General features: G+C 48.7%; 1 protein-coding gene across 4 annotated transcripts in view; it reads left to right on the top strand.

The window, feature by feature from the left end:
- GAS7 (growth arrest specific 7) overlaps positions 1 to 25,743 on the top strand; it is a 284,928-nt gene that overhangs the window by 126,449 nt on the left and 132,736 nt on the right. Inside the window, exon 1 of one of the 4 annotated variants that reach the window (XM_009189670.4) lies at positions 12,928 to 13,062. The exons of 2 other annotated variants lie outside the window; for them this stretch is intronic. Coding sequence is in view for 1 of the 2 variants with exons in the window: in XM_017950348.3 (XP_017805837.1) it covers positions 18,565 to 18,642 (78 nt within the window). In the remaining variant the exon portion in view is untranslated. Of the gene's footprint in view, positions 1 to 12,927; positions 13,063 to 18,308; positions 18,643 to 25,743 lie in introns of those variants that run through there. One more of the 4 variants, XM_017950348.3, reaches the window with a different exon arrangement.

The raw sequence follows: 25,743 nt of genomic DNA, 5'->3' as shown, positions 1-25,743 counted from the left end.
CACTCCATATACTTAGAATGATGGAATGGGGCTGGCAGCGATGATGCCACTTTCTTCTTCTTTTTTTTTTTTTTATTAGTTCCCCATTTTTAGAGAAATGGCACAAAACCAGTGGGTAATACCCCAAATTGCAGATAAGTCACTAATGCACCAATCCTGCGGCCGGACATACCACGGGCGCCGGCACTTCCCCAGCCTCTCTCCCCATCACATCTCAGAAACGGCACTGGCAAGCCGTCTGGTGTGTTCTTTACCTTACATTTATATTGACTCCTGTGGATCAGGGAAGGCTTGTGGACAGATGCTTCTATCAGAGAGGGATGGAACCGGGGGTTTCTAAGCTGATGGTGTGGCTCTAGGGTTTTACAGAAAGCATATTTGAAGGCAGAAGCATCTGTTAGCAGGAGAACCTGGAACTTGAATGCCCTTCGAGGCTGTCCGCAGGCCTGGGGCATGGGATGCCTGCCTTGGCTCTTCTCCATACATAGTCTTGGCCTTCAGGGACTTTGTCCTTCCCAAGGTGGATAGAGGTAATGCAGCCATGGGCGAAGGCTGGGGGAGGGGAACAGGGATGCCAAGCCAGCTCTTCATCCCCTCCAGTGAAGACATTGTGGAGTGGACTAAGTTAAAGCTGGGGCTGCCAGCAGGGGCCTGCGTGCTGCGTTTGTCTTCTGGGGCCCCAGTCTTTCCTTATTCCTGAATCTTGCCTGAACTGGCTATCGGGGCAGGTAGTGTCTGGGCCGGGCAGGTAATAGCACTGAGTGAGGCAGGTAGAGGTGCTTCTTCAGGGCCAATGACTTCAGATCAGCCCCCCACCTCCAGCCCTAGGCATCCTGATTTAATGGGACAGGGGCTTCCTAGGGCATTTCTAAGCTCTCGGGTGATTCTCATGGGCAGCCAGGGTTGCAGACCGCTGTGATAGAGAATGGTGGAAAACATGGCAGCATTTCTCCTCATTCTGTCAATAGCACCTGCAGTATGGCCCACCTGAGTTTTCAAGAGACAACTGAAATCTTTATTTTTTTCTCTTTTTTTTTTTTTTCCTTGAAATGGAGTCTCGCTCTGTTGCCCAAGCTGGAGTTCAGTGGCGCAATCTTGGCTCACTGCAGCCCCCGCCTCCTCGGTTCCAGCAATTCTCCTGCTTCAGCCTCCCAGGTAGCTGGGATTACAGGCATGTGCCACCATGCCCAGCTATTTTTTGTATTTTTAAAATTATTGTTATTAGAAGGGCTTTCACCATATTGGCAAGGCTGGTCTTGAACTCCTGACCTCAGGTGATCTGCCTGCCTTGGCCTCCTAAAGTGCTGGGATTATAGGTGTGAGCCACTGTGCCTGGCCTTTTTATTTTTTCACAAGACCTTTTCCTGGTTTTTGTATGCTTGAAGATAAGTCAAACTTTTTTTTTTTTTTTTTTTTTTGAGATGGAGTCTCACTCTGTCCCCCAGGCTGGAGTGCAGTGGCCGGATCTCAGCTCACTGCAAGCTCCGCCTCCCGGGTTTACGCCATTCTCCTGCCTCAGCCTCCCGAGTAGCTGGGACTACAGGCACCCACCACCTCGCCCGGCTAGTTTTTTGTATTTTTTTAGTAGAGACGGGGTTTCACCGTGTTAGCCAGGGTGGTCTCCATCTCCTGACCTTGTGATCCACCCATCTCGGCCTCCCAAAGTGCTGGGATTACAGGCTTGAGCCACCGCGCCCGGCCAAGTCAAACATTTTTTTAAAAGGTCTGCAGGTCAAGCAAAGCACATCCAATGGCCCCGTAAGCAGCCTCTGCTCTGCAGGTGAGCCCTCGGCTGTCGGACTCTGCCTCCGATTGCACCCACCACCTCATGTCTGGCTGTTCTCTGTGACACGGGGGTGACTATGCTTGTACTTTGCCCTCACCCATTTTCTGTTCTTGTTCTTGCTCTTGTAGCCCCAGTCCCACAGCCAGCTCTGGGGGTAATAATGTATCCTGGGCACAGACCCAGAGTGATTCGCATCTTCCCACAACAACCCTGCGTGGTTTGTAATATTTTTGGTCCCATTTCTCAGATGTGGAAAAGCCACTTGCCCAAGGGGGATGGTGGAGTCGGGACTCGAACACAGCTCTGTTTGCCTCATGAGCCTGAGCTCTAAGTCGCCTCACTGGATCTCTCTGCCTGGAGTTCTTTGGGGTCCTGCTGGCTGGGAACACCCCACCAATGGGCTTCTGTGTGGGACCCTCTGACCCAGTCAGGTGGCTCCTTTGAGTTCATAATTGGGCTGAGCGGGTGTTCCAGATGCTAGGCCAGAGGATTGTGTAGGAGTCAGACAGGGATGGGGATGTGGGAGTCCCTGGTTTCTAGAGAAATAGTTAGGCTGGTGCAAAAGTAATTGTGATTTAGTCCATTTTTTAATGGCAAAAAATGCAATTACTTTTGCACCAACCGAATAGCACATTTCCGACTTTTGCTCTCTGTATGCCCTTCCTTCGCCCCCATCCCGAACTCTGTCCCCTAGGTTGTGATGTCCCCATTCTGCCTCTGCCCCTCTCTCCCTAGACCCTAGATTTTAGAATAGGGCAGGAGGGACAGCATCTTTGCTGGCATTTTCTCTCTGCAAGGCCAGGCCAGTAGCCTGGTAAGCTGAGCAGAGCCCATGAAAACAGAAGGAAGAACGAAGGGAGGCTGGGCATGGTGGCTCACACCTGTAATCCCAGCACTTTGGGAAGCTGAAGCGGGCATATGACTTGAGGTCAGGAGTTCAAGACCAGCCTGGCCAACATGGTGAAACCCCATCTCTACTAACAATACAAAAATTAGCCAGGCATGGTGGCGCAGGCCTTTAGTCCCAGCTACACTGGAGGCTGAGGCAGGAGAATCGCCTGAACCCAGGAGGCGCAGGTTGCAGTGAGCTGAGATCGTGCCACTGCACTCCAGCCTGGGTGACAGAGCGAGACTCCCTCTCCAAAAAATAAAAATTGGAGAAAAAAAAAAAAAAAGAATGAAGAGAGAGAATGAAGGGAGAGCTGGGCTGGGAGGCTGGGCAGCTGACCCGGGCTGGTGGCTGGATGATTCTCAGGACTTAGTGGCCACAAAAGTTGGAGAATAAATGAGAGTGAATGAGAGAGGAAGGAGGTGGAACAAACCTCAAGACTGGGGATGCAGGATTGGGGTGCATAGAAAACCAGGAGTCCCTGCTGAGACTAGTGAGCCCAACAGGGCAGGTCATGTAGAGCCTATGGTCTAGTATAGCATTTCCCAAGGTGCTGTGCCAAGATGGGTTTAGATGGTCTATGGACGAGACTTTTTCAGTACCAGTGAACCATATCAAGAGAAGGGCATTCCTTTTGCAGTTCTCTCCTTGCTTCTGATTACATTGAGGAGAAAGTTGTGGGAGGTGCCGGGCGAGGGCAGGCCTCAGCAGGTAGCAGGATCCAGCAAAGATTGAATAACATTGCTTGATTTTTGTTGTGGTTATTTTTATGGTTATTATAGATTTCTGGCAAATGTCACTAGTTTTCCATTTAGAGACTCACATAAATTTTCTGTTCAGTGCAATTTTTAAAAAAGAAAAGTGAGTCACCTAAAAATTATTAGCAAATAAGAGGAAAAAGTGGTAGGAGAGTATGCTGAAAATCATCATGGTGATCAGTGAAAGATCGGCTCCCAGGAGATGCTGGGTGTGGGGGGTTCGGGGTCTCCGGCTATGGGGTCAAATGGACCAGAGTTCAAACCCATTAACACTGTGACCTTGGGCAAGTCGCTTTGCGTCTCTAAGGCATAGTTGACTCCATCATAAAACATTAATATTAAATGAGCTCATGCTTGTCATGTGTTTGGCGCAGGGCCTGAGCCAGCATCAGAGTAGTGGTGGTTATTATGTGAAGTGTTTATTGGCATGAAATACTGAACTCAGAGGCTGGTGTTCCTGGGCTAGCAAGGATCACAGGCCAACGTGGAAGAGGAGGCTTTGTGAGGGAATGAGCTCTGTCCACACTAGTGTTTGAGAGGCTTGTCCCCTGTCGAGGATTTAGTGGCAGGATTCGAAGACCGAAGGGGAGATCCCTTCAATTAAACATTCCATGGGCACGGTGCAGAGAGAGTCAACATAGCAGGCCGGGGTGCCCTCCTTAGAAAGGCCTGCTTGCAACATGGGCCCTTGGCTGGTGTCTGGGAATTTGCATTTAGGAAGGGCTCCCACTATTCCCTAAATAGTAAGGGTGGCTCTTCTCTAAACTGTTCGTGTAAGTAATATGGTTTGTGCTGAATACCTGGATGTCTTCAGGGAGTCTGCAGTTTGTGTTTATGCTAGGCAGGGGGTGCCTACATGACCAGCTCCCAATAAAAACCCTGGGCACTGAGTCTGTAATGAGCTTACCTGCTAGACAGTATTTTACACGTGCTATCAGGACTCAGTGCTGGAGGAATTAGGCACATCCTATGTGACTCCTCTGGGAGAGGACTCCTGAACTTGCACCTGGTTTTCTCGGGACCTTGTCCCAGGTTCTATGTCCCTTCACTGATTTTGCTTTGTATCCTTTTGCTGTAATAAGACCCTTTAAAAAAAATAGAGACTGGATCTCACTCTGTCACCCAGGCTGGAGTGCAGTGGTATGATCCTAGCTCACTGCAGCCTCAAACTCCTGGGCTCAAGCAATCCTCCCATCTCAGCCTCCCAAGAAGCTGGAACTGTAGGCGTGTGCCACCATGCCTGGCTAATTTTGTGTGTGTGTGTGTGTGTGTTTGGTTTTTTTTTTTTTTTTTTTTTTCTTTTAGACAGGGTTTTGCTATGTTGTCTAGGCTGGTCTTGAACTCCTGGCCTCAAGCGATCCTCCTGCCTCAGCCTCCCAAAGTGCTGGGATTACAGGTGTGAGCTACTATGTCTGGCCGTAAGTCTTTACCACAAGTAAAATATATGCTGAGTCCCATGAGTCCTTCTAGGGAATCGTCAGAGCTGAGGGTGGTTTTGGGGACTCCCAGCATAGCCTGCCTCTGTCTTCAGGTCAGGGAAGGAAACCCAGGGCCTCCTGTGGGTCAGTGGGTCATCCTGGCTCAATGGGTCAGGGACTTCCTAGCAAAGGTTCCGCAAAAGTTCTCCTAGAATCAAACTTAGGGAAGTGCCCTGAAGGAGCTGGTGATGCTTCTGGGAAGAGCCGGCCTATCAAGTGCATATGGGGGTGCCTATCCTTCTTTGAGGTGCTGTGTGATGTCACTGTGCTTCGTACAAAGCAGCTTAAAAGGTTTGGGAGGAAGTATTGGGGAGTTTTTATGTGTGGTGAAGTCTCAGGTGTGGTTTGTGTTAAGCCTCTGAAGGACACAGCACAATCCCAAAATAGTTTTCTCGAGAATGACCAAGGTAGAGACCATTGGTTTGGACCTGTAATATCAGAGATGCTGCACCCCGATTCTCTACAAAATGTAACAGTGACCACACCTCAGTGGTTAGTGTCAAGGTTAAGGAATGTTGATATCAACTTGCCTCTGAAGGACCTGGTTCAGTTATGTATGAATCTGGATCTATTTCTCCCGGTCTGAGCCTCCGTTTAGACTTGCAGGAGATGGTGAATGATCTCCAATCAGGCCCACCCTGAGCCGGGGCTGGGTGGTAGCATGTATGGAGAGTGTCCGGGCTGTATTTTCAAAGAACTGTCACGGTGTAGGAGGACTAGGACAGGTGTTTGCAGACATCCCTAACTTAAGGTCAGCCTGATTGTTCTGTGTGAATCACCAGGCAGGGATTCAGCATTGGTCCTGTTGGCTTTCCTTTCTGATTACTCCCTAGCCAGAGCGGGTGGGGGGAATAGGACTGAAGTAGGCTCAGAAGTGACCCTCTTGTCTGCATGAAGAAGTGAAGGGGGTTGGGATAAAATGGAAGACAGAGGAGACTCTGCTGTGGCGGGCTGGAAACTCCACTTCCCCCGACCCCATCCCTCCCCCAGATTTCATCAGAACCTTTTATATAGGATGGCAGAACCATGGAGCTGGGAGAAGGAGCTATCACTTGGCTGCAGTGTCAGCAAGGAGAGGCCAATTTTTAATGCTTTATGTACATGATTAACTCATTTGATCCTTGTAACTGGTATTTTTATTCATACTTATATCATCATTATTATTTTTTGTCTTCGCCTCAGCAAAAAAAAAAAAAAAATTGCCTGGCCAGGCCGGGCGTGGTGGCTCATGCCTGTAATCTCAGCTGTTTGGGAGGCTGAGGCCGGTAGATCACCTGAGGTCAGGAGTTCAAGACCAGCCTAACCAACATGGAGAAACCCCATCTCTACTAAAAATACAAAATTAGCCAGGCATGATGGCGCGTGCCTGTAATCCCAGCTACTGAGGAGGCTGAGGCAGGAGACTCACTTGAACCCAGGAGGCAGAGGTTGTGGTGAGCCGAGATTGTGCCATTGCACTCCAGTCTGGGCAACAGATTAGCCTGGCCTTGGCTCCTCATCACAGTCTGTCTTGCGCTTCCTCAATCCCTACTTCCCTCTCCCTCCCACTTCCACTATAGATGGTGCCTTCCTAGCCTGCCCCATGGCAATCTGGTCACTGGGGAAATGGGAGTGTGGAGAGGAGTATACTGTAATTCCCTTAATCTTATTTCAAGGTCAAGTTACATTTTGGCCCCAAGCATGCAGCCCCCTAACCTGAGCTCTGAGGTCTGGATAGACCACCTTTAGGACTCCCAATCCTGCTCAACCTCCCTGGCACTCTTGCATATCTTCCGCTCTGAGTCCAGCCCAACATTCTGGCTATTTCTTCTTCCAGTGCTACGTGACTGGCACAGTTGGCTCCAAGGTCCCAGCCAGGAGGACCTGGGGAAGCATCAGAGGTATTGACAGCAACATTTCTGATCCATGGTCTGACTTGGCCTGATGAGGGCAGCTGATAATGGCTCTCCAAGATATGTCTAGGTCCTTATCCGCAGAACCTGGGAATGTTACTTTATTTAGAAAAGAGGTCTTTGCAGGTACAATGAAATGAAGGATCTTGAGTTGAGAAGGTTTTCCTGGGTTATCTGAGTAAGCCCTAAATGCAATTACAAGCATCTTTGTAAGAGAGAAGCTGAAGGAGATTCAACTATAGACGGAAGACAAAGGGTATAATTGGGGAGGTAGGGATTTGAGTGATGCAACCACAAGCCAAGGAATGCCAGCAGTTACCAGGAGCTGAAAGAGTCAAGGACTGAATTCTCCCCTTGACCCTCTGGGATATGGCCCTATCAATACCTTGATTTCAGCTCAGTGATACTAATTTTTGAATGTTTGGCATCCAGAAGTGTGAGAGATTTCTGTTGCTTTAAGACACCAAGTTTATGGTAATGTGTTATAGTGGCCCAAGGAAGGTTTTTAGAAATGCAGATATCTTTGGAAGAGAAGCTTACTCACAAGTGCAGGCTCAAGAAAGGAACCGAATCTCTAAATTCTCCCTGCTTTATGTTCTTTAGCTTTGATGATTGCTATCTGTATACTTTGCCCTTTACCAAGGAACTGTTAGCCGGGACTCTTTCTATTAAATGTTACAGAAATCCTACTCAGGCCAAGTGTGGTGGCTTATGCCTGTAATCCCAGCTCTTTGGGAGGCTGAGGCAGGGAATCACTTGAGCCCAGGAGTTTGAGACCAGCCTCAGAAACATAGTGAGACCCCCATCTCTACAAATAATAAATTCACTAGGTGTGGTGGCACTCCCCTGTAGTCCCAGATACTTGAGAGGCGGAGGTAGGAGGATTGCTTGAGCCTAGGAGTTCGAGGCTGCAGTGAGCTATGATTGCACTGCTGTACTTTAGCCTGTGGACAGAGCGAGATCAATGAAAAGAAATCTCACTCAAATTGGCTTCAAACAAAAAAAGGAACAGTGCCAGGAAGTTCAGCTTCAGGCGTGGTTTGATCAAGTGGCTTAAACAGTCTCGGCAGTCTGATGTTTCTCTGTCTCTGACTCCTTCTCTTCCTCATCAGCCCCTTTCCTTCTCCATTGACTCCGTTCTCAGTGAGACTTCCTGCAAGGTTTCATCGTGACCATCGGCAACTTCAGGCTTGCATCCTCTCATAGTAATACATCTGTCCCCAGTAATTCCAAAACCAAATTCCAGGTATCCAGCCCCAGATGGGTAACGTGCGCATTCGTGAACTAGTACCGCGGTTGGGGAGAGGGCACGCGCTAACTGGCCAGGCAGGAGCCACTTACCCCCAGAAACCTGGAGGGCTGAGAAAAGGGAAAGGTGTTTCCACAGTAGAAAAACCAAGGTGCTTCTTTCAGAAGCCGGGGTATGTATGGCCACTGGACAGGTCCACACAGCATACAGGTGCTATGAGAACCTGCTGTGCTTTCCAGGTCACAGACCCCCAGGCTGTGCTTGGAAATGCCAGATCAGGCTGTGACGCTTTCCCTCTGCCCCAGCCTCTGGCACGAGACTCCCACGTGTGAAAAGCAGACTCACACTCCCTGCCTGTTGTGGAGCCCGGGAAATGAAGACGTCGATCCGGGAGACCCCAGAAGGTGGAGGGGATTGAGTGAGAGGTCCAAGAAGCTGCAGCAGCCACCGCCGCTGGGACCGCGTGTTTAAAAATCACGTTATCAGAGCATCTTTGAACTTCTGTTGGCATGTATGTGACTCATGTTCGAGGTGGTGAGGGCCGTGTTGGGAAATGGAAAAGGGAAGTGGGGACGAGCGCTCGTGCTAAAATGGGGCTCTCTTTGGCAATGGCCTTTGGAGGAGGTGACTCACTAGGGGCATTGAGGCAACAAAGGAACTGCTGTGGCTGGATGAAAAACAAGACGCTTCCTCTGACCCCCTCACCACCCGTGCAAGGGGGAGCCCGTGGCCTGAGTGTCTTGAAGGAAGCATTTGGCCAGGGACGGTGACACACGGTGGAACCATACTAGATGGTGGTCCGGAAGCTGCCGTGGTGAACAGGTTAGAGTGGAGGTGATGGGTTAAGAGTTCCAGAGCCAGATGTGCAGGGCTTAGCTCTCGGTGTCATATCTTGTTAGCAGTGTGACCTTGGATGAGATCCTCACCCTGACCCCCTGATTTTGGCCCCGCTGTTATTAGCTGCAGGTGTATGCACTTTGCCCCCGTTTGCCTGGGGCAAACTGCCGAAGAGTTCGAACCTTGAATTCATTCTCTGAAATGAGCATAATTGTAGAACCTAGATGATTTGTCAGGGCTTTGCTGGAGCTGCTGCTTCCCTGCTTTGGAGCAGAGGTGGTAGCTTTGGCAGAAAATGGTGGATCATTGCAACAGAGAAGTTAATTAAGAGGTTTCCTCAGCAGAGAGAGCAGGATGGCAGGGGCCCTCCTGTGGTGTAGGACATGGGGACATCTTTGTGAGTATCATGTGCGTGCGCACACACACACATACACACACAAACACACACACACGTGCCGGGTGCCACCATGCTGTTGCCTATTATTTTGATGGAGGTAGGCGGGAGCAGGGACTCCTTTTGCAAGAATGACAAAGAAGTGGCATTAGCAAGCTCTGCCTATCTGTTCCTCTAGGGGAAACCCCATGAAACCACCACAGAGCCACTCTGCTTCCCTTTCTTGGCCCACTCTGGGAAACCCAGGCAGCAGGTAAATGGGAGCACAGAGCGAGGCAAGGGTTGCCTTTGCTGGGGGGAGGGGTCCAGGAGGGGTCCATCCTACTGTGTGCCCCCTGATGTCTGCACAGTGTAGATGGAGCTCCCTGGACGTCCCCGCCTTCCCCTGGGCTGCTCCAGGTACTGCAGGCCTCACCCACATTGTGCAGGACTGCTCGGCTACCCACAGGATCCTGGGGGGTGAAAGGGCATTTGCGGTGGGAACTGAGATCTGCTGGGTCATTAGGAGTTAGCGTCAGCCAACGGTGGCTCAGCACTCCTGGGGGAGAGAAGAAAGGAAAGGGAGAGCATAGGGATGTGAGCAGCCCTGATTTGCTGGTTCAGGGATTTCTGAGACCAAAAAGCAACCCACCAGCAAAGCAGAATTAGCTGTGTTATTTAAAGTTACTCACATCAAAAGATTTAAATGATCTGTGCCCACTGTGTTCGTGTGGTTTCTATAGGCAAGATGCATTTTATGTTTTTAAAGTTTATCTTTTCTCTATATCAATGGAGAATCATTGGAAGATCCAATGATATCCCAATCAGTTGTAGAATTTATTTTATTTTATTTTTTATTTATTTTTGAGACTGAGTCTCACTCTGTCTCCCAGGCTGGAGTGCAGTGACGCAATCTCGGCTCACTGCAGCCTCCACCTCCCGGGTTCAACTGATTCTCAAGTCTCAGCCTCCTGAGTTGCCAAGATTACACATGTGCATCACCGTGCCCAGCTGACGTCTTGATTTCTGGAAACAAGGCTGGCCTTCCGCCACTGCCTGCCATCACGAAGAGTCAAGAGGCCACCAGGTAGCCGAGTGACACCCAGCAGGCTGTCTTCCTTCAGGGATGTCAAATGTTTTGTGTGTTTATAGTAGAGACGAGGTTTTGCCATGTTGGCCAGGCTGGTCTTGAACTCCTAACCTCAAGTGATCCACCCGCCTTGGCCCCCCAAAGTGCTGGGATTACAATCATGAACCGCTGTGCCCAGCCTAGAGCTTGCTTTAAAGTAATTACCGGAATGGTAAATATTCCTCCTTGATGTAGATCAGAACTTGTCTGTGATCTCTAAAAGTCCTGAGCTTGATCCCTCCGTGGACATGCACCTTGGTCAGGGGCACTGGGAACCAACTGAAGCCTGGTCAGTGTCTGTACCAGGGTTTTTGGCCTTGTTGCTGTTGACATTTTGGGCTGGATGATTGTTTTGTTGTGGGCGGTGGTCCTGTGCATTGTCGACTGTTTAGCAGCATCCTTGGCTGGTAAAGGTCATCAAATATTGCCCCATTGGCCCCTGGGGGCAAAAGTGCACCTGGTTCAGAAACACGAGCTACATATGGAGTGCCATATTGTTCCCCTAGAAACTGGGAGAGGAAAGAGTTCCTCTGTTCTGGACTGAGAGGGAGGCTGGGAGTGGGAACGCCCAGCGCAGTTCGCTGTAGGAGAAATGAATCAGGGGCCTGAAAGGGGGTGGGTGCCGCAGCTGCCCCCTCCCATAGCTTCCCCCCAGAGGCTCCAGGGCCGTCACACTGTCATTAACGACACAGCATTCCTGTCGGTGCTTGTGTGCATCTTTGGATGAAACTAGAAAAGAAGCTGAACTATCTTCAACTGTGTCATAAAAGAGGATATAAAAAACCTCCGTAAAACACAAAAATGTCAGCCGAAGCAGGATTGCTCGCTGGGGCCTTGGCAAGGAGGGGCAGACAGCAGGCTGGACGCCCCTGGCGCTGTCTGTGGGAGTCATGGGTGGGGAGGAGAGGCCGGGAGAGCCCAGCCCATGCTGGGGGCCACCAAGCCCGGGCTCTGGGCCAAACACACAGCCCCCTGGTTTCTTGGGCCCAACCCCGATGCTGTAATTCTGTTTATTTTGCTGAATATGAAATCCATATGGTTCTGATTTCTTCCTTGTAATCCGTCATCTCTGTGTGGCTTCGGAGCCAGCAACCATGCAAAGTGGCTTTGAAGTTGTTGTTCTGGGTAAGTAGGAAGTTGTGTTCTTCCAGGGTTCAGTGGGGCAACCATGAGGTTTGCATTTGATTTGGGAACTGCTCCAGGAGAGGGAAGCAGATTGGCACAGTCGGTTTTGGTCCCGGCCTGGGAGCTTGGGCTGGGTCAGGAGTGAGACCATTTACAGACCCTTCAGTGGATTTGCACAGCCAAGGCCCTTCTCTGGCCCTCAGCTTAGGTCAGAGGTACTCTTGGTTCTAGGTGTCTCTTTGGAAACAACAGGTGTCTCTGCAGGGAGCTAATGCACTCACTCAGCCTCTCCCACCTCCATCATGACAACCGGTAAATGTGTACAAGGCTTGCCAAATGTCCTCACGGGGCACAAAGTCTTCCCTGGTTAGAAACACAGGCTACATGTGGCATTGCTGGGCCACATGGTAAATGTGTGTTTAATGTCACAGGAAACTGCCACACTGCCCTACAGAAGGACTGTACCATTTTCTGTTCCCACGAGCAACATACGAGAATTCCAGTTGCTCTGCATCCTTGTCAGCACTTGGTATTGTCAGTCTTTTTAATTTAAGTCTTTCTAGATCACACTTGGTTTTGACATATAGAAATGAGCCCCAGAAAGGTCCAAGATTTGTTCAAGGCCCCTAGCCTTGATGTAGGAGCTCCTTGAAGACCAGAATCTAGACGTTTTGTCTTGGGGGCTGCGGGCTTTCTGGGTGGTGGCCAGGTGCACAGAAGGAAAGTGACAGGGTTATTCCATGTGCCAGACCTGGGAATCAGTAGCTTCTGTCTGGCCCTGGGGCTTCAGCAATATCCAAGAGGAATGTAGAAAAAGAAGGTGGTGGTAGCAGGGAAAAGCTGCACATCCCGGAGTCATGAGGTTAAGACCCTATGCTTCTGCTCCCTCCTCCCACTCCCGGCTCATTTTAAGCTGGAAGCTCAGAGAGGTACAGAAGTCCTCCCAGTGTCACTCGGCTAGCTGGTGGCCTCTTGACTCTTCGTTATGGCAGGCAGTGGCAGGTGGCCAGCCTTGTTTCCAGAAGCTTCCTTACTAAAGCACCAGGGCCACGGGCTGCTTCTCCTTGGCGCTTTAAGGAGTAAGAGTTTTTGCAAATTGCTCTACCTGGTTGGATCATCACACTCCCTCAGTGTCTTGGTCTCGGGTCCACTCCAGGCCGGAAGGAGCGTGTGCAGGGGATGATGGCTGCAGCTGAAAGCAGAGGGGTGACCTAATGGGGAGGTGGAGGTTCATCAGGACCAGGCACTTCTCCAGAGGCATCCCACCCACCCTCAGGGGGAAGGGGCCCAGCTGCCCTGGAAGGCTGTGGACATGCTTTTCCGATTGCAGAATACTTCTCTTTCATTTTGAATATCATTTGTTTGGTTGCCATGGCAACGTCAAATCTCTATTTTAATGCTAACCTGCGTGGCTGCAACTTTCTATATATAAATGCTGCTTTGCACAGTGAATTAGCCGATGCCACGGGGAAGCAGCGGATATGGGGATGGTGGCAGAAAATGACCAGCGTGTCAGATTTGCATAAGGACACACCACGAGGCTGAGGTGAGTTGGAACCAGGGCGCTGCTAGTTATCTTTGATGCAGATGCTCGAAGCTAATTGGAGCAGGTTGAGCGCCAGGCAGCTGCCACTCCTGCAGGAGGAGAAATCCTCCTTGGATGACCTCTTGCTTGGCTTGGGTTTGGCTCTGCTCTGGGGGGATTCGGGGGATTCTTCTGTTTCCCCGTGTATCAGTCCTCCTCATGCCTCCAGTGAGCCTGGGTCACGCTGTGACCCAAGGAACTGGAAAGAAGAGAAAGCCACTTGGGCAGGGGATGTATCTGAGATGAACTCCGTGGGAAGTGAGCTTTTCTTGATTTCCTAGGATTTACCTCAGTTTCCTGTTTTGGATCTCCTCCTCAGTCTGCCTTTTCTTAATTCCTCAGTGTAGCTAGATTTTGTAGAGGCCACATGGCTCCAAGTGGCATGGTAGAGTTCTCAGGAGAAGCCTGACAAGGTCCTTGGGAACCAGCAGATACAGCTCCCTCAGGTTCTAGATGAGGGAGATGCTCAGAGAGGTGACACGCTCTGCCAGACATCACACAGCTGCTCTGGGAAATTGGGACGGGAAACCAGGTCCACACCGATCTTCTGACTTACTCATGCATGCCACGTTTATGCACATTCTGTCGTGGGACCAGGCAGTGTGTGGGTGTACACAACAGTGAAAGGGGGTGCAGCGCGGCCCGCACACCCGGATGTTCCTTTCTGGTTTTGCAAGCCGGGGACATGTAATGAACACAGGATTGTATAACTCGATCTGGATCAGCCTCTGGAAAGAGCATGAAAGTTTGAATCTATAAAACTTGGATTTGGGTGGATTCCGCCACTTTCTACCTGTGTGACCGTATTGTCAACTTTTCTGAGGCTCCATTTCCCCACCTGACCTCAAGATGTGCTAAATATCTTCCCCTGGCATTGCAATGAGTCAGTGTTACAGCCAGTGTGAACCTGTCGAGGACTGTGATAGGGGTGTGATGTGTCTAAGAGCAGAGTGGATTGCAAACTATAAGGCATGCCACCATAGCGGGCCACAGCTCTGTTCTCCTGTGACTGGGAGAGGGGGGCACTGGTATCAGAACACTGGCCCGGTCAGAGGAGTTGTCTGAGGACGGGGTTTCTTCAGACAGCTCCTGTGATTAGTATGGTGTGAAATGTAGTACAATTTTATTGCTGTCAGAATATGTCATTCGGGCTTCTCCTATAACATCAAACATTTGACAGATATTTTAAGTGTTGGAGCCAAAGACTGAGGTCTTGTTCTTTTATTTATTTATTTACTTTGTTATTTATTTATTTATTTTTTTTCCAGAGTCAGAGTCTCACTGTGTTCCCCAGCCTGAAGTGTAGTGGCATACTCATAGTTCATTGCAGCCTCGAATTTCTGGGCTCAAGCGATCCTCCCACCTCGGCCTCCTGAGTAGCTGGGACTGCAGGTGTGCACCATCATGCCTGGCTCATTTTAAAAGTTTTTGTAGAAACAGGCTTGCCACTATGTTGCCCAAGCTGGTTTCGAACTCCTGGGCTCAAGCAATCTTCCCACCTCAGCCTCTCAAGTAGCTGAGACTGCAGGCACGCACCACCATGCCTGGCTAATGTTTAAATTTTTTGCAGAAATGGGGTCTCACTGTGTTGCCCAGACTGGTCTCAAACTCCTTAACTCAAGTGATCCTCCTGCCCTGGCCTCTCAAAGTGCTGGGATTATAGGTATCAACCACTGCACCCGGACATTGGACCCTGTTCTAGAAAAGAGAAAAATTATGTGACTATCATCTAAGTGCCTGTGAATGATATACAGTCTGCAGGGACTGGGAGATTCAGAATTGGGGATAATTCACTTCTACCTGGTGGGTCAAAGAAAGTGTCATGAAGGAATCCTTTATAGGGGTTGTTGATTGAGATGGAGGTGGAAAAAAAAAAAAAAAGAGATTCTAAAAACGGAGATTGGGACCAGGTAAAGCAGTGTTTTCCAAACCATGTATCATGAGCCACATAGTGCAAGTGATCAGTGTCAACCTGCGCAAAAAACCAGAGCGGAAAAATATTGGCGTGCGTTACGTGTGGCGAGGGCAAGCATTTTTCCATGAAACTTCTGTTTTGTTTTTGTGTATTGAGTTGTGAAGTAAAATGTGTTTTTTATTGTGAATCAGACTTGGAAAATAAAGTTTGAAAACTGCTGGCCTCCAGCGGTGGCTGAATGGGCCTGGACTGTCTCCAGGAGGTGGCTGCCGATTTCCTTGTGGGGGAAAACCTGGCCAACCTGGAAAGGGAAGGGACTGGTTTTCAGTGGGGATCAGGATGCAGCGTCGTTTTGGGAAGCTGATGTGCAGTGCGGTACAGACAGGGACGAACAAGCCAGTTGGGAAGCGGGAGGTCTGGGGACAGGGAGGTGGCCAGAGTCTGAGGTCGGCCAGGGGACAGTTCCTGTGGGCAGAGTGAGGACGCCTATGGCCACATCACCGTTCAGTCTTCCCAGCGGCCCCAGAGCACACGTTCCCGCTCTCCCTACCTCTGCAGGTTTGGATACCTTCCACCTCCCACGAGGCGTGGATCCAGCCTTCCTTCCCACCATGGCCCGTGTTCCCAGGTGCTAGCTTCCAGTGCTTGGGCTTGCTACCCACGGGCGTCTCTCTGCTCACCACAATGACTGTGTCATTTCTCGTTCAGATCTGAGGATGGGCCTCTATCCTCCCCCAGGCCACTGTGCCTGGCTGGCTTCCTCCTCCGTTCCCAAATTCCTGTTCTTCTGTCAACCTGTTTGATGTGTTGATGTCGCCCCGATTGCTTTCTCCTGGTGGTACTTGCCTCATTCCTTAACCTGTTCCAGCTTTCTCACGCGCCGCCTCCACTTCCAAACCTTCTCGGCTGATACGCTGTTCCTCTTTCCAGAGACTGGAGAGGACAGGATTTCCAGGGTCCTTACTGCCTCGGGAATCTTGTCTTGCGCTTCCTTTCCCAAGAAGGTTGGGCCCAGGCTTAGGGAGCCCAGTTCTCTGGTGGGTGGGAGCGGGCCACACATGCGCAAGCCCTTGGGAGGGGTTCCCAGATCCCCCAGAAGCTGGCATCCAGCTGCACCCACCAGTGTGTAAGAGGTCCTGGCTAAAAGGATCTATGGTATGGGGCAGATGTGCTGATTGGTACTTTAGTCTAAGATGGTGGTATTCAGTTCATTAGAACCAGGGAACCCCGTCTTCAAATGACTGCTCATAAAGGTCCCCGACAGTTACAATCAGGGGTTGCACACTGGTAGCCGGTATGCAAAATCAAATGCAGAATCATGGGGGTTTTCTTGCGTTATTGTTTTGTTTTTGGTTGCCCATGGTTTGATTTAAAAAATGTTTCAGTTCGTTGCCAACATCTTAAAATCTTCAGCTTTTACATTAAACATCCAGATTTCCAGCTTGTCTTGCAAAAACGAGATGCTCTAGCAACACCGAGCCTGCCGTCCTGCTTGGCAACAATATGCCGATGATAAGTCGTGGGTTTCCAATTTGCGCAGTCCCCACCCATCGCTGCTGTTACCCGCGCTAAGGCCGAGAGCAGAACAGTTGCCATTATTCATTTCATTTGGATTCCTTTTCTTATGGTTAGGGAAAGCAGGCAATATTCCCTGCACCCATGTCTATGAAAAGAAGAAAAATAAAAGGACCATGCTTTTCAAAAAAAAAAAAAGTTAAAAGAGTCTCTTTCTTTCCGAAAGTGAATTTATGTTTCCTGAAGATTAATCTTCTAGGTCCAGAGGTCGATTTAGAACAGACCGTCTTTGTTTTTCTCTTGAAGTCAGTGATTCTCAAAGTGGAGTGCCTACATGTGCAGCAGCTGTATCAGTTGGGGGCTTGTGAGAAATGCAGATGGTTGGGTGGGCACCCACACCTACGGATCCAGAAGCTCGCAGGGTGGGCCCAGCAGACCGTGTCCTAACAGCCCTTCTGATGCGTGCTGAAGCTTGAGAATCATCGCTCCGATGCTCAGGGGGTGGATAGGACGCCAGCACCTGTTATGGTCACTTTCTTCTCTCCTTTTAAGACCCCTGGGGGAGAGAGGTGAGGCTCCCTAGCCAAAGAGAAGGATCTCACTGCCGTGCTCCTCCAGGCAGAGTCGGTACCTGCGGAGAGGGCTGGAGGAGTTCTTCCGGATTCTGAGATCTCAGCAAATCTCAGTCCTGTTTTTTTCTAGACGATTCAGCACTTGCATCTGTGGGCTCCACAGATGCCACGTTGATGAAGAGGCCTGGTGCCTTCTGCTGTTCTAGAGAGATGGTTCCTGGGCTCCCTTGCCATGCAGCCGGTGGCGTGTGACCCTACAAACAAGGGCTTCTCCAGGGTGACCAAGTGTTCAGGTGCTGGGGGTCCTTGGGTGAAAATATACCAGTTCTTTAAAATCACATAGGCAACAGCCAGCCACGTATATACATTTCAGATCTAGCATTGGTAACTCAGACTGCTGTTTTCATAGAAGATCACTTGGCCTCCTTCAGCTTTCTCTCTAATGGCTTTAGTTACTTTAGGGGACGGTCCACATGAGCCAAGAAACCACGTCTTTTCTAAGTGTATTTACTTGGAGGGCCCTAGGCCCACAAAGCCATGGATGATCTTTTCCCCTTGGTCCGTTTTATTCATTTGTGGTTTGGGGACTCCTGAGAGCATTTAAGTAGCCCAGACCCCTCCTAGGATAAAATAGATAAATGTATGGGCAGTGCTTTTGTCTCTGCCTTCTGGGTTCCCTCTCTTCCCCCACCTTGGTGCCTGGGTGACCCCAGGAAAGGAAGAAAGCTGCTTTCTAGGTGAGCCGAAAACCCTACTCAGAGACCGGGAAGAACTCCATCTAGCCAATGTGTGTTTATTGTGTACATTTTCTGTGCCTGGGGATGGATTTGAGTAGGACGTTATTGCTCTCAAGGAGCTCCCGTGCGTAAGGGATGAAGGTCACTCATCACAGGCCACCCAAAGGAGAGCCGCTGTGGGGGTGAGGTGTGGCTATGCACAGGGGAGGAGAAGCTGGGCATGGGCGGGGGCTCAGTTGCCCAGGAGACAGCCCCAAAATGAGGAGCTTGGCCCACTAGACAGAGCAAGGTGGTTCCCCTTCTGGGTTGGCGAGTTGAACCCAGGCTTCCAGAATTCAGCCTACACAGGAGGGGCTTTCTGGGGACTGAGCGTGAGTGCGTCAGGGTGAGGACGGAGCCTGTGGCAGCCTGTGCCACTTGTTCTGCATGAGTGCACAGGGGCTGCCTTCTGGGGCTCCCAGCCCTGCCAGCTGAAAACACTGCTCACAGCTATGCAGTGTGTGACACTCAGTTGGCATCCTTCTAGGGTATCATTTCACTCAGGGGTGCTGGTCAGGGCTCTTTGCTGTGGAGATGCTTCTCTTGGTCGTTTCCTACCCACCCTCTTAGTCCTGTTTCTCCCCGTTGGGACCCTCCCACCAGTTAATGAGGCTTCCCACAGGCAGTCTGCTGTTACCTTCTCCCTGATTATCAATTTGACAATTGATCAAGACCTTGGCAGGTCATGGCTTCGACTGTAACTTCCACCCTGGAGGATTTGCCTTGGGATATCGGATTCCTAGACACCGCAGAGGAGCCTCAGGTATGATGGGAAAGGGTTTTGGGAACTGCCTTTTGCAGTTCTTGGTCAGGGACCATGTTTGTTTCTAGGGCTCGTTTTCATTCAGCCTATCAGCTTTCTGTGATTGTAGATGGAAGAATCGGGGGACAGTGTGGGGTGAGATGGAATTAGCACTAGCTTTGGAGACAGACCACTGGGTTCAAGCTAGCCCAATTATAAAATGAAAATAAAGACTTCCCTACCAGGCTTTTTATAAGCGTCAACTAAACTACTGTATATCAAGTTACTGGTCCACAGTAGTCCTTTAGCTACTAAAAAACAACAAAAAGATAAGATTTAATGGTGAGATAAAGGCAGTGAAATTGATTTTGTGGATATCCAATGCTGGGGAAGAAGGGGAACTTAGCTCATTTTTCCTGCCTGTTATCCAACCTGTCTCATTTCTGTGAGCTTGAGCGATCGATCTGGGGTACAATATTTTCTTGGAGTGTCCTTGCCCATGGCAGGAGTGTTCAGATGAAGGCATATGCGACCATTTTCAGAAGTTTGCCAGGGTCTTGCACTGGTTTGTTGGCAGTTCTTGGCCAAGGACCATGTTTGTTTCTGGGTCTTGTTTTCATTTACCCCAGCAGCTTTCCATGGTTGTAGCCCTGGTGGACTTGTGTGTGTTCTCCACCCTGTGAGTTTTACTGGCGGGTCTCCTTCAGCTTTCTCTCTAATGGCTTTAGTTACTTTAGCAGACAGTCCATGCGAGCCAAGAAACCACATCTTTTCCAAATGCATTTACTCAGAGGGCTCTAGGCCCACGAAGCCATTAATGAGAACCCATTCTGATGGTTCTTTGAATGTCTAGTCTTGTCATTCACGTGCTCTTTCTCTCGTTTTTTCCATTAGCTCAATCTATATCACAACGGTTAGAAGGTGTCATTCTGGAGAGTTTAGCCGGGCTGCTGGGAAAGTCCCTGCAACACAAATGACTCAGCGTTGGTGACCTCAGTTGATGGCTTTTCTCAAGGGGATGGGAAAGTATGGGACGAAGCTGATATATACCTATCATTGTTTCTACTCTCTTATTTAATCCCTGCAAAAATTCTGTGAAGTAGGTGGTGGCATCTGCGTTTTCCTATGTGGAAAAGAAGAAAGATGAGGTTTGTAGAGGTGAAGTGCCTTGGCCAAGGTTATGTGGCTGAGAAGCTGTGGAACCTGCATTTGAGCTTCCTCTCTGCTTGGCTGAAGGGCAGAAGCTGGGTTTAGGGGGAAAACACATGGATGTCTGTGGTCAACTGAGTGGTTTGCGGGGCATGTATCTTCTGTTCTTAGCCCCGCCCACACCCCAGTGCAACAATACATACTTTCTTTTGAGAATCTCTGTAGCAGAATGGAAGTTTTGGTTTCTAGAAGCTGCTGGAGTCTTCCAGGCCCCCTTGTTTGAATGGAGCTTTACATCTCAATGATGTAGGGGAAAAAAAAATTAGGCAGAAGAGGATTTGCCAAAAGGGAAAGTCAAGAGGGCTTATGACTTCACCCCTCTTGTATACACAGATGTTTCCTCCCTGGGCCCTTCCTTTCGTGAGGTCTGCCTGGCTGCTAACAGACGGGAAGTAGCTTGTGCTTGAGCAGAAGAGAGCTGGGCCTGACGGAGAGGGTTACCTTTCCCAGCAGTGTGGAGATGGGCTTGGGGAGTGGTCCTGAATGGGGCCTTGGTTCTACTGTGCCATCTGACCATGTGCTAGCCCTCTAGTCATGGGGGTGACATCTGCACCCAGGTTTAGGGCAGTCCGAGGGCAAGGACTCTGAGTACCGGGGAGACTTGGTGTCCAGTCTCTGTCTCTGGGCCTCTGTTTGCTGATCTGTAAAATGGTGAGATGTGATCAGATGATTACTAAGGTGCCTTCCGTCTCTAATTTTTGTGTTAGCCTTGCATTGGTTGAGAAAGTCATTTTGTCTGTTTTCTCTCTTTTTTTTTTTTTTTTTTGAGACGGAGTCTCGCTCTGTCGCGCAGGCTGGAGTGCAGTGGCCAGATCTCAGCTCACTGCAAGCTCCGCCTCCCGGGTTTACGCCATTCTCCCGCCTCAGCCTCCCAAGTAGCTGGGACTACAGGTGCCTGCCACCTCACCCGGCTAGGTTTTTATATTTTTTAGTAGAGACGGGGTTTCACCGGGTTAGCCAGGATGGTCTCGATCTCCTGACATTGTGATCCGCCCGTCTCAGCCTCCCAAAGTGCTGGGATTACAGAGTCTTTGTTTTCTTAAAGATAACCCCCCCACACACACACCAACTGTCTTGCCATTTGAAAGATAATACAATAAACCCTAAAACCCTACCTGATAAATAGTGATCATTTTAGGGGATGTCAGGTGTGATGGGATATGTCAAGGAGGGTTTTATTGGACTTGTTTAAATATTTTTAGTAAGGTGATATTCATGTACTAGCTGATAATAGAAAATAAGCTTAGAAATTAAAAAGCATTAAAATTAATATGCTCATTATAGAAAACATGGAAAATATAGAAAAACAGAAATAAGAAAATAATTAGGGGCATTCTTTCTTATGCTGTGTATATTTTTCTCCACAATTGGGATCATATATTATGTTTAGGATTGTATATGATGACTTACTGATTGTGAAAGTAATTTCAGTCCAGCGGTGGTGGCTCCCGCCTGTAATCCCAGCGCTTTGGGAGGCCGAGGTGGGCAGATCACAAGGTCAGGAGATGGAGACCATCCTGGCTAACACAGTGAAACCCTGTCTGTACTAAAAATACAAAAAATTAGCCGGGCGTGGTGGCGGGCGCCTGTAGTCCCAGCTACTCGGGAGGCTGAGGCAGGAGAATGGCGTGAACCCGGGAGGCGGAGCTTGCAGTGAGCCGAGATCGCGCCACTGCACTCCAGCCTGGGCGACAGAGCAAGACTCCGTCTCAAAAAAAAAAAAAAAGTAATTTCAATACACGTTTTAAGTTCAAAAAATTATTTTTAAATATTTTTAAATAAAGTAAAATTTTAAAATTGGTGAAAGAAATAGAATTGAAGCAACCAGAGGATCCCCCAACACAAACATAAGCTTTGTTAATGTGTTTGTGTCTTTCTTTAGTACTTCATTTTGGTGAGGGACCGCTATTTTCCATATTGAGATCATATCGCATACTTTGATTTCTAAAGCAGGGACAGCTCTTGGAGGATGACATAAAGAGGGTTTTGATGACAGAAAGCATTGCCACTGGGTGGTTTATTGGTCTTACCCGATTTAAGGAAGAAAACAAGACTTGGTCCATTCAATATGAGTTTTTAACATGCAGAAAATCAAGACTGAAGTTCCACGGCAAAGAAAATGGCCACTGTGGTGCCTTACATAGCACAGTGTTGTTTTGGTGGAGACGAAAAACAAAGACTTCTTGTTTGTGGATCCTCCCAGCACAGTGTCCCTAAAGCTTGAATAGTCCCCATTGTTGGCATGTGCCTGGACAGAAAGGGAACATCGGTTATGCGTGCTCCTTACACATGGCCCAATGTTTCATCTGCACTGGCCTTGTAGGAGAAACTTGTATCCGGGTTCTGGGAGGGACAGGAGCAGAAAAGGAAGTGAATGAAATACTCAGGCACTAATTTTCATCCCCAGTGAGCTGGAAAATCCACCAGGCAGCACACAGTTCACTGGATTTTTGCACTGGGAGTTTGTCTATACTGAGCAAGAAATGGCTTACACATGCATTGCGTTTGTATTATTACTTCCCCATGGCTGTGTTATCTTCCTAATTTTCTCTCTCAGAGCCTGGAGGGTAAGGGGGTGGTGTCCTCACTCACATGCCTTTAAGAGAACCTTCCTATTTCTTTCATATGAAATACTCTTACAACTTTTGTATGTCTTGAATTACAAAGTTTTGGATATAAATTCATATTTGCAGTTTAGCTTCAACAAATATTTATTGAATACCCACAGCAATGGACATAACAATGACTGTACCCCGTGAGGCTTTAAACTCAGTGGGGTTTGTCTTCTAGCACTTTCCAAGGGATGATGCCAGGCCCTATGTGTACCATGATAGAGCAAGGAGCAAAACAAAATCCCTGCTGTATGGAGCTTTTATTCTAGTAGATAGAGCTCTGTAGCCATTAGTAGGGTAGAGGAGAAGTCTGAGGACAATCTGATTTCCTGGGTAACCCTTTCTCTTTTTGCCTGTTTATATGGATGATTTTTTTTTTTTTTTTTTTCTGAGACGAAGTTCTGCTTTGTTGCCCAGGCACAATTGCAATGGTGTGAGGTTGCAATGGCGTGATCACTACTCACTGCAACCTCTGCCTCCCAGGTTCAAGCAGTTCTCCTGCCTCAGCCTCTCAAGTAGCTGGGATTACAGGTGTGCACCACCATGCCTGGCTAATTTTTGTATTTTTAATAGAGACAGGGTTTCAACATGTTCACCAGGCTAGCCTTGAACTTCTGACCCCAAGTGATCTCCCCACTTTGGCCTCCCAAAGTGCTGGGATTACAGGTGTGAGCCACTGCACCCGGCCTATATGCATGGTTTTTTATTTTTGCAGTTGATTATTTTATTATTAATAGATTATTAATTTTAATTGCAATTGGTTATTTATTTTAACCTATTTATTCTGTCTTTAATAATGGAATACTTCTTAAACATGTATGTTATGTAGACTCTTGATTTCCTTGCTTTTTGTCCTTTGCAATTTGGGGACACTTTTCCTGTTAGCCCCTCAAGTCACTGATTTAAATGTTTGTATTTGCAGTTATCCACAACTACAACTAAACATGGATTTAAATGAGCAATTTTTCTGTAATCCTCACCTCATCCACTGTCTTCTTTGTCATCCTTTTTATGAACTGCTTTTTTTTTTTTTCTGTTACTATTTGCTGTTCCTCTTTCAAAGAAATCACAGTTTCTTACATTCTGGCAGTTTCCTGACAGTTTTTCTTCTGAATGATTTTCTGAGACGTGCTTTTCCTTTGTGCTTTCAGGATGGTGTTTCCTCACCCTGATTTTGCATATTTCCCCTCTTTCTTTATGCATTCATGAACATGGCAGGATCTACATAAATGTGACATGTACCAACAGAAAGTATCGACTGTCACCAGCCTTGGCACACTGTCGGCTTTGGGGAAGGTTGACTCCCCCTCACAGCTACCTGCCTGTGGGTTCGATGATGCACCCATCTCCCAGTCCAGTTTCTGTTTTCTGGGTGGCCTTTGCCTGGTGAACTCTCACGTTACTACCTGGTTCTGTGATACTCTGAATTGATGGAGAACATGGAAACTCACAGTTCCCAAGATCTCTTCTCAATGCCCTGCAGCCAGGGCATTGACTGGGCTTGGACTGTAGCATCCGTACCTCTCTGAACTGTGAGCATCCCTCCCACGCCCCTTGTTCTACCCTGTACTTCCTGCTCTCTTGTTTTCTGGGAATTGCTGTACGTAAATGGATGATGGACAGTCCTCTCAGATGGCATCTGTGCTGAGAGGAGAGGGCTGGCTGCTCACTGTTCAGGTCAGTGCAAATCCTGCATCTCAAATTAGAGACAGGGAGTGGCAGAGGCGTGAAGTGCAGCTCAGATTACCGGCAGAGAGTGGTGAAGGTGTGAAGTCTTATTTCATCCCTTTTACAACTCATCTTGGTTTGCAATATTTTTTCTTTCTTTCTTTCTTTTTCTTTTTTTTTTTTTTTTTTTGAGACCGTCTTGCTGTGTCACCCAGGCTGGAGTGCAGTGGCACGATCTCGGCTCACTGCAACCTCCGACTCCCAGGTTCAAGCGATTCTCCTGCCTCAGCCTCCCAAGTAGCTGGAACGACAGGTGCCCGCCACCGCGCCAGGCTAATTTTTGTATTTTTAGTAGAGATGAGGTTTCACTATGTTGGCCAGGCTGGTCTGGAACTCCTGACCTCGTGATCTGCCTGCCTTGGCCTCGCAAAGTGCTGGGATGACAGGCGTGAGCCACCGCGCCCAGCAGATTTCAAGATTTTCTGCATTTCCTTCATTGGCCTCATGGTTCTTGGGTTTTTTTTTTTTTCCTCTGATTCTGTTTGTCATTTTTGGATTTTGTTTTTAAGATTGAATGAGTTGTTTCTTTTTCTTTTCCTCTTATTGCTGGTTTGATAGGCAGTGTCCTGGGACAGCTGTCAGATGCTTCTTACAGGGAAGTCCCCTGCCTCTCCTTTTACCATGCCCTTAATCTCCCAGAGATTCAGGCACGCGCCAGGTACCATGTTCTGTCGTTGTGGGGACGTGGTCAGTAGAGAATTCAGGTTTGATTTTCTGGATTAAAAAAAGAGAGAATCGGCTAGGCGCGGTGGCTCAAGCCTGTAATTCCAGCACTTTGGGAGGCCGAGATGGGCAGATCACGAGGTCAGGAGATCGAGACCATCCTGGCTAACACGGTGAAACCCCGTCTCTACTAAAAAATACAAAAACCTAGCCGGCGAGGTGGCGGGCGCCTGTAGTCCCAGCTACTCGGGAGGCTGAGGCAGGAGAATGCCGTAAACGCGGGAGGCAGAGCTTGCAGTGAGCTGAGATTTGGCCACTGCACTCCAGCCTGGGCGACAGAGCGAGACTCCGTGTCAAAAAAAAAAAAAAAAAAAAAAAATCTCTGGAAGCACTTTGTGGATGCTGCATGGTGACTTGATGTGTAGCCAGAGACAGTGTTTCTCAAAGTGTGCCGAGTTTCCAACTTAGGATCCGTGAGATAATTTTAGATCATGTGGAGATGGCAGTTTTAAAGTTATATTTATTTTAGTGTGTAGTAGAAAGAAACCCAAACCAAATCAAATCTGTGATTTCACAGATATTATTGCTTAGGGCCAGGCTACATTTCAGTGGGATATAAGTCACTTCAAAAAAAATACTGAGTAAATAATAGTGCAGCTGGTACACAGTGATGGATGGAGCGAGGTGTCACAGTGGGATATGAATGGCTGCAGGAAGGGGAAACCAAGCTATGGGATCCCTTAGAATGAGGGCTGTTTGGAGGCCTTTTCAACTGGGTGCCATTTCTGATATGTCCACTTGATACTGGGAAATTTTTTTTTTTGAGATGGAGTCTCACTCTGTCACCCAGGCTGGAGTGCAATGGCGCGATCTCAGCTCACTGCATCCTCCGTCTCCTGGGTTCCAGCGA

The sequence above is a fragment of the Papio anubis genome, chromosome 17, assembly GCF_008728515.1.
Source record: "Papio anubis isolate 15944 chromosome 17, Panubis1.0, whole genome shotgun sequence".
Taxonomy (NCBI): Eukaryota; Metazoa; Chordata; class Mammalia; order Primates; family Cercopithecidae; genus Papio; species Papio anubis.
This window is presented reverse-complemented; position numbering and strand designations above follow the sequence as displayed.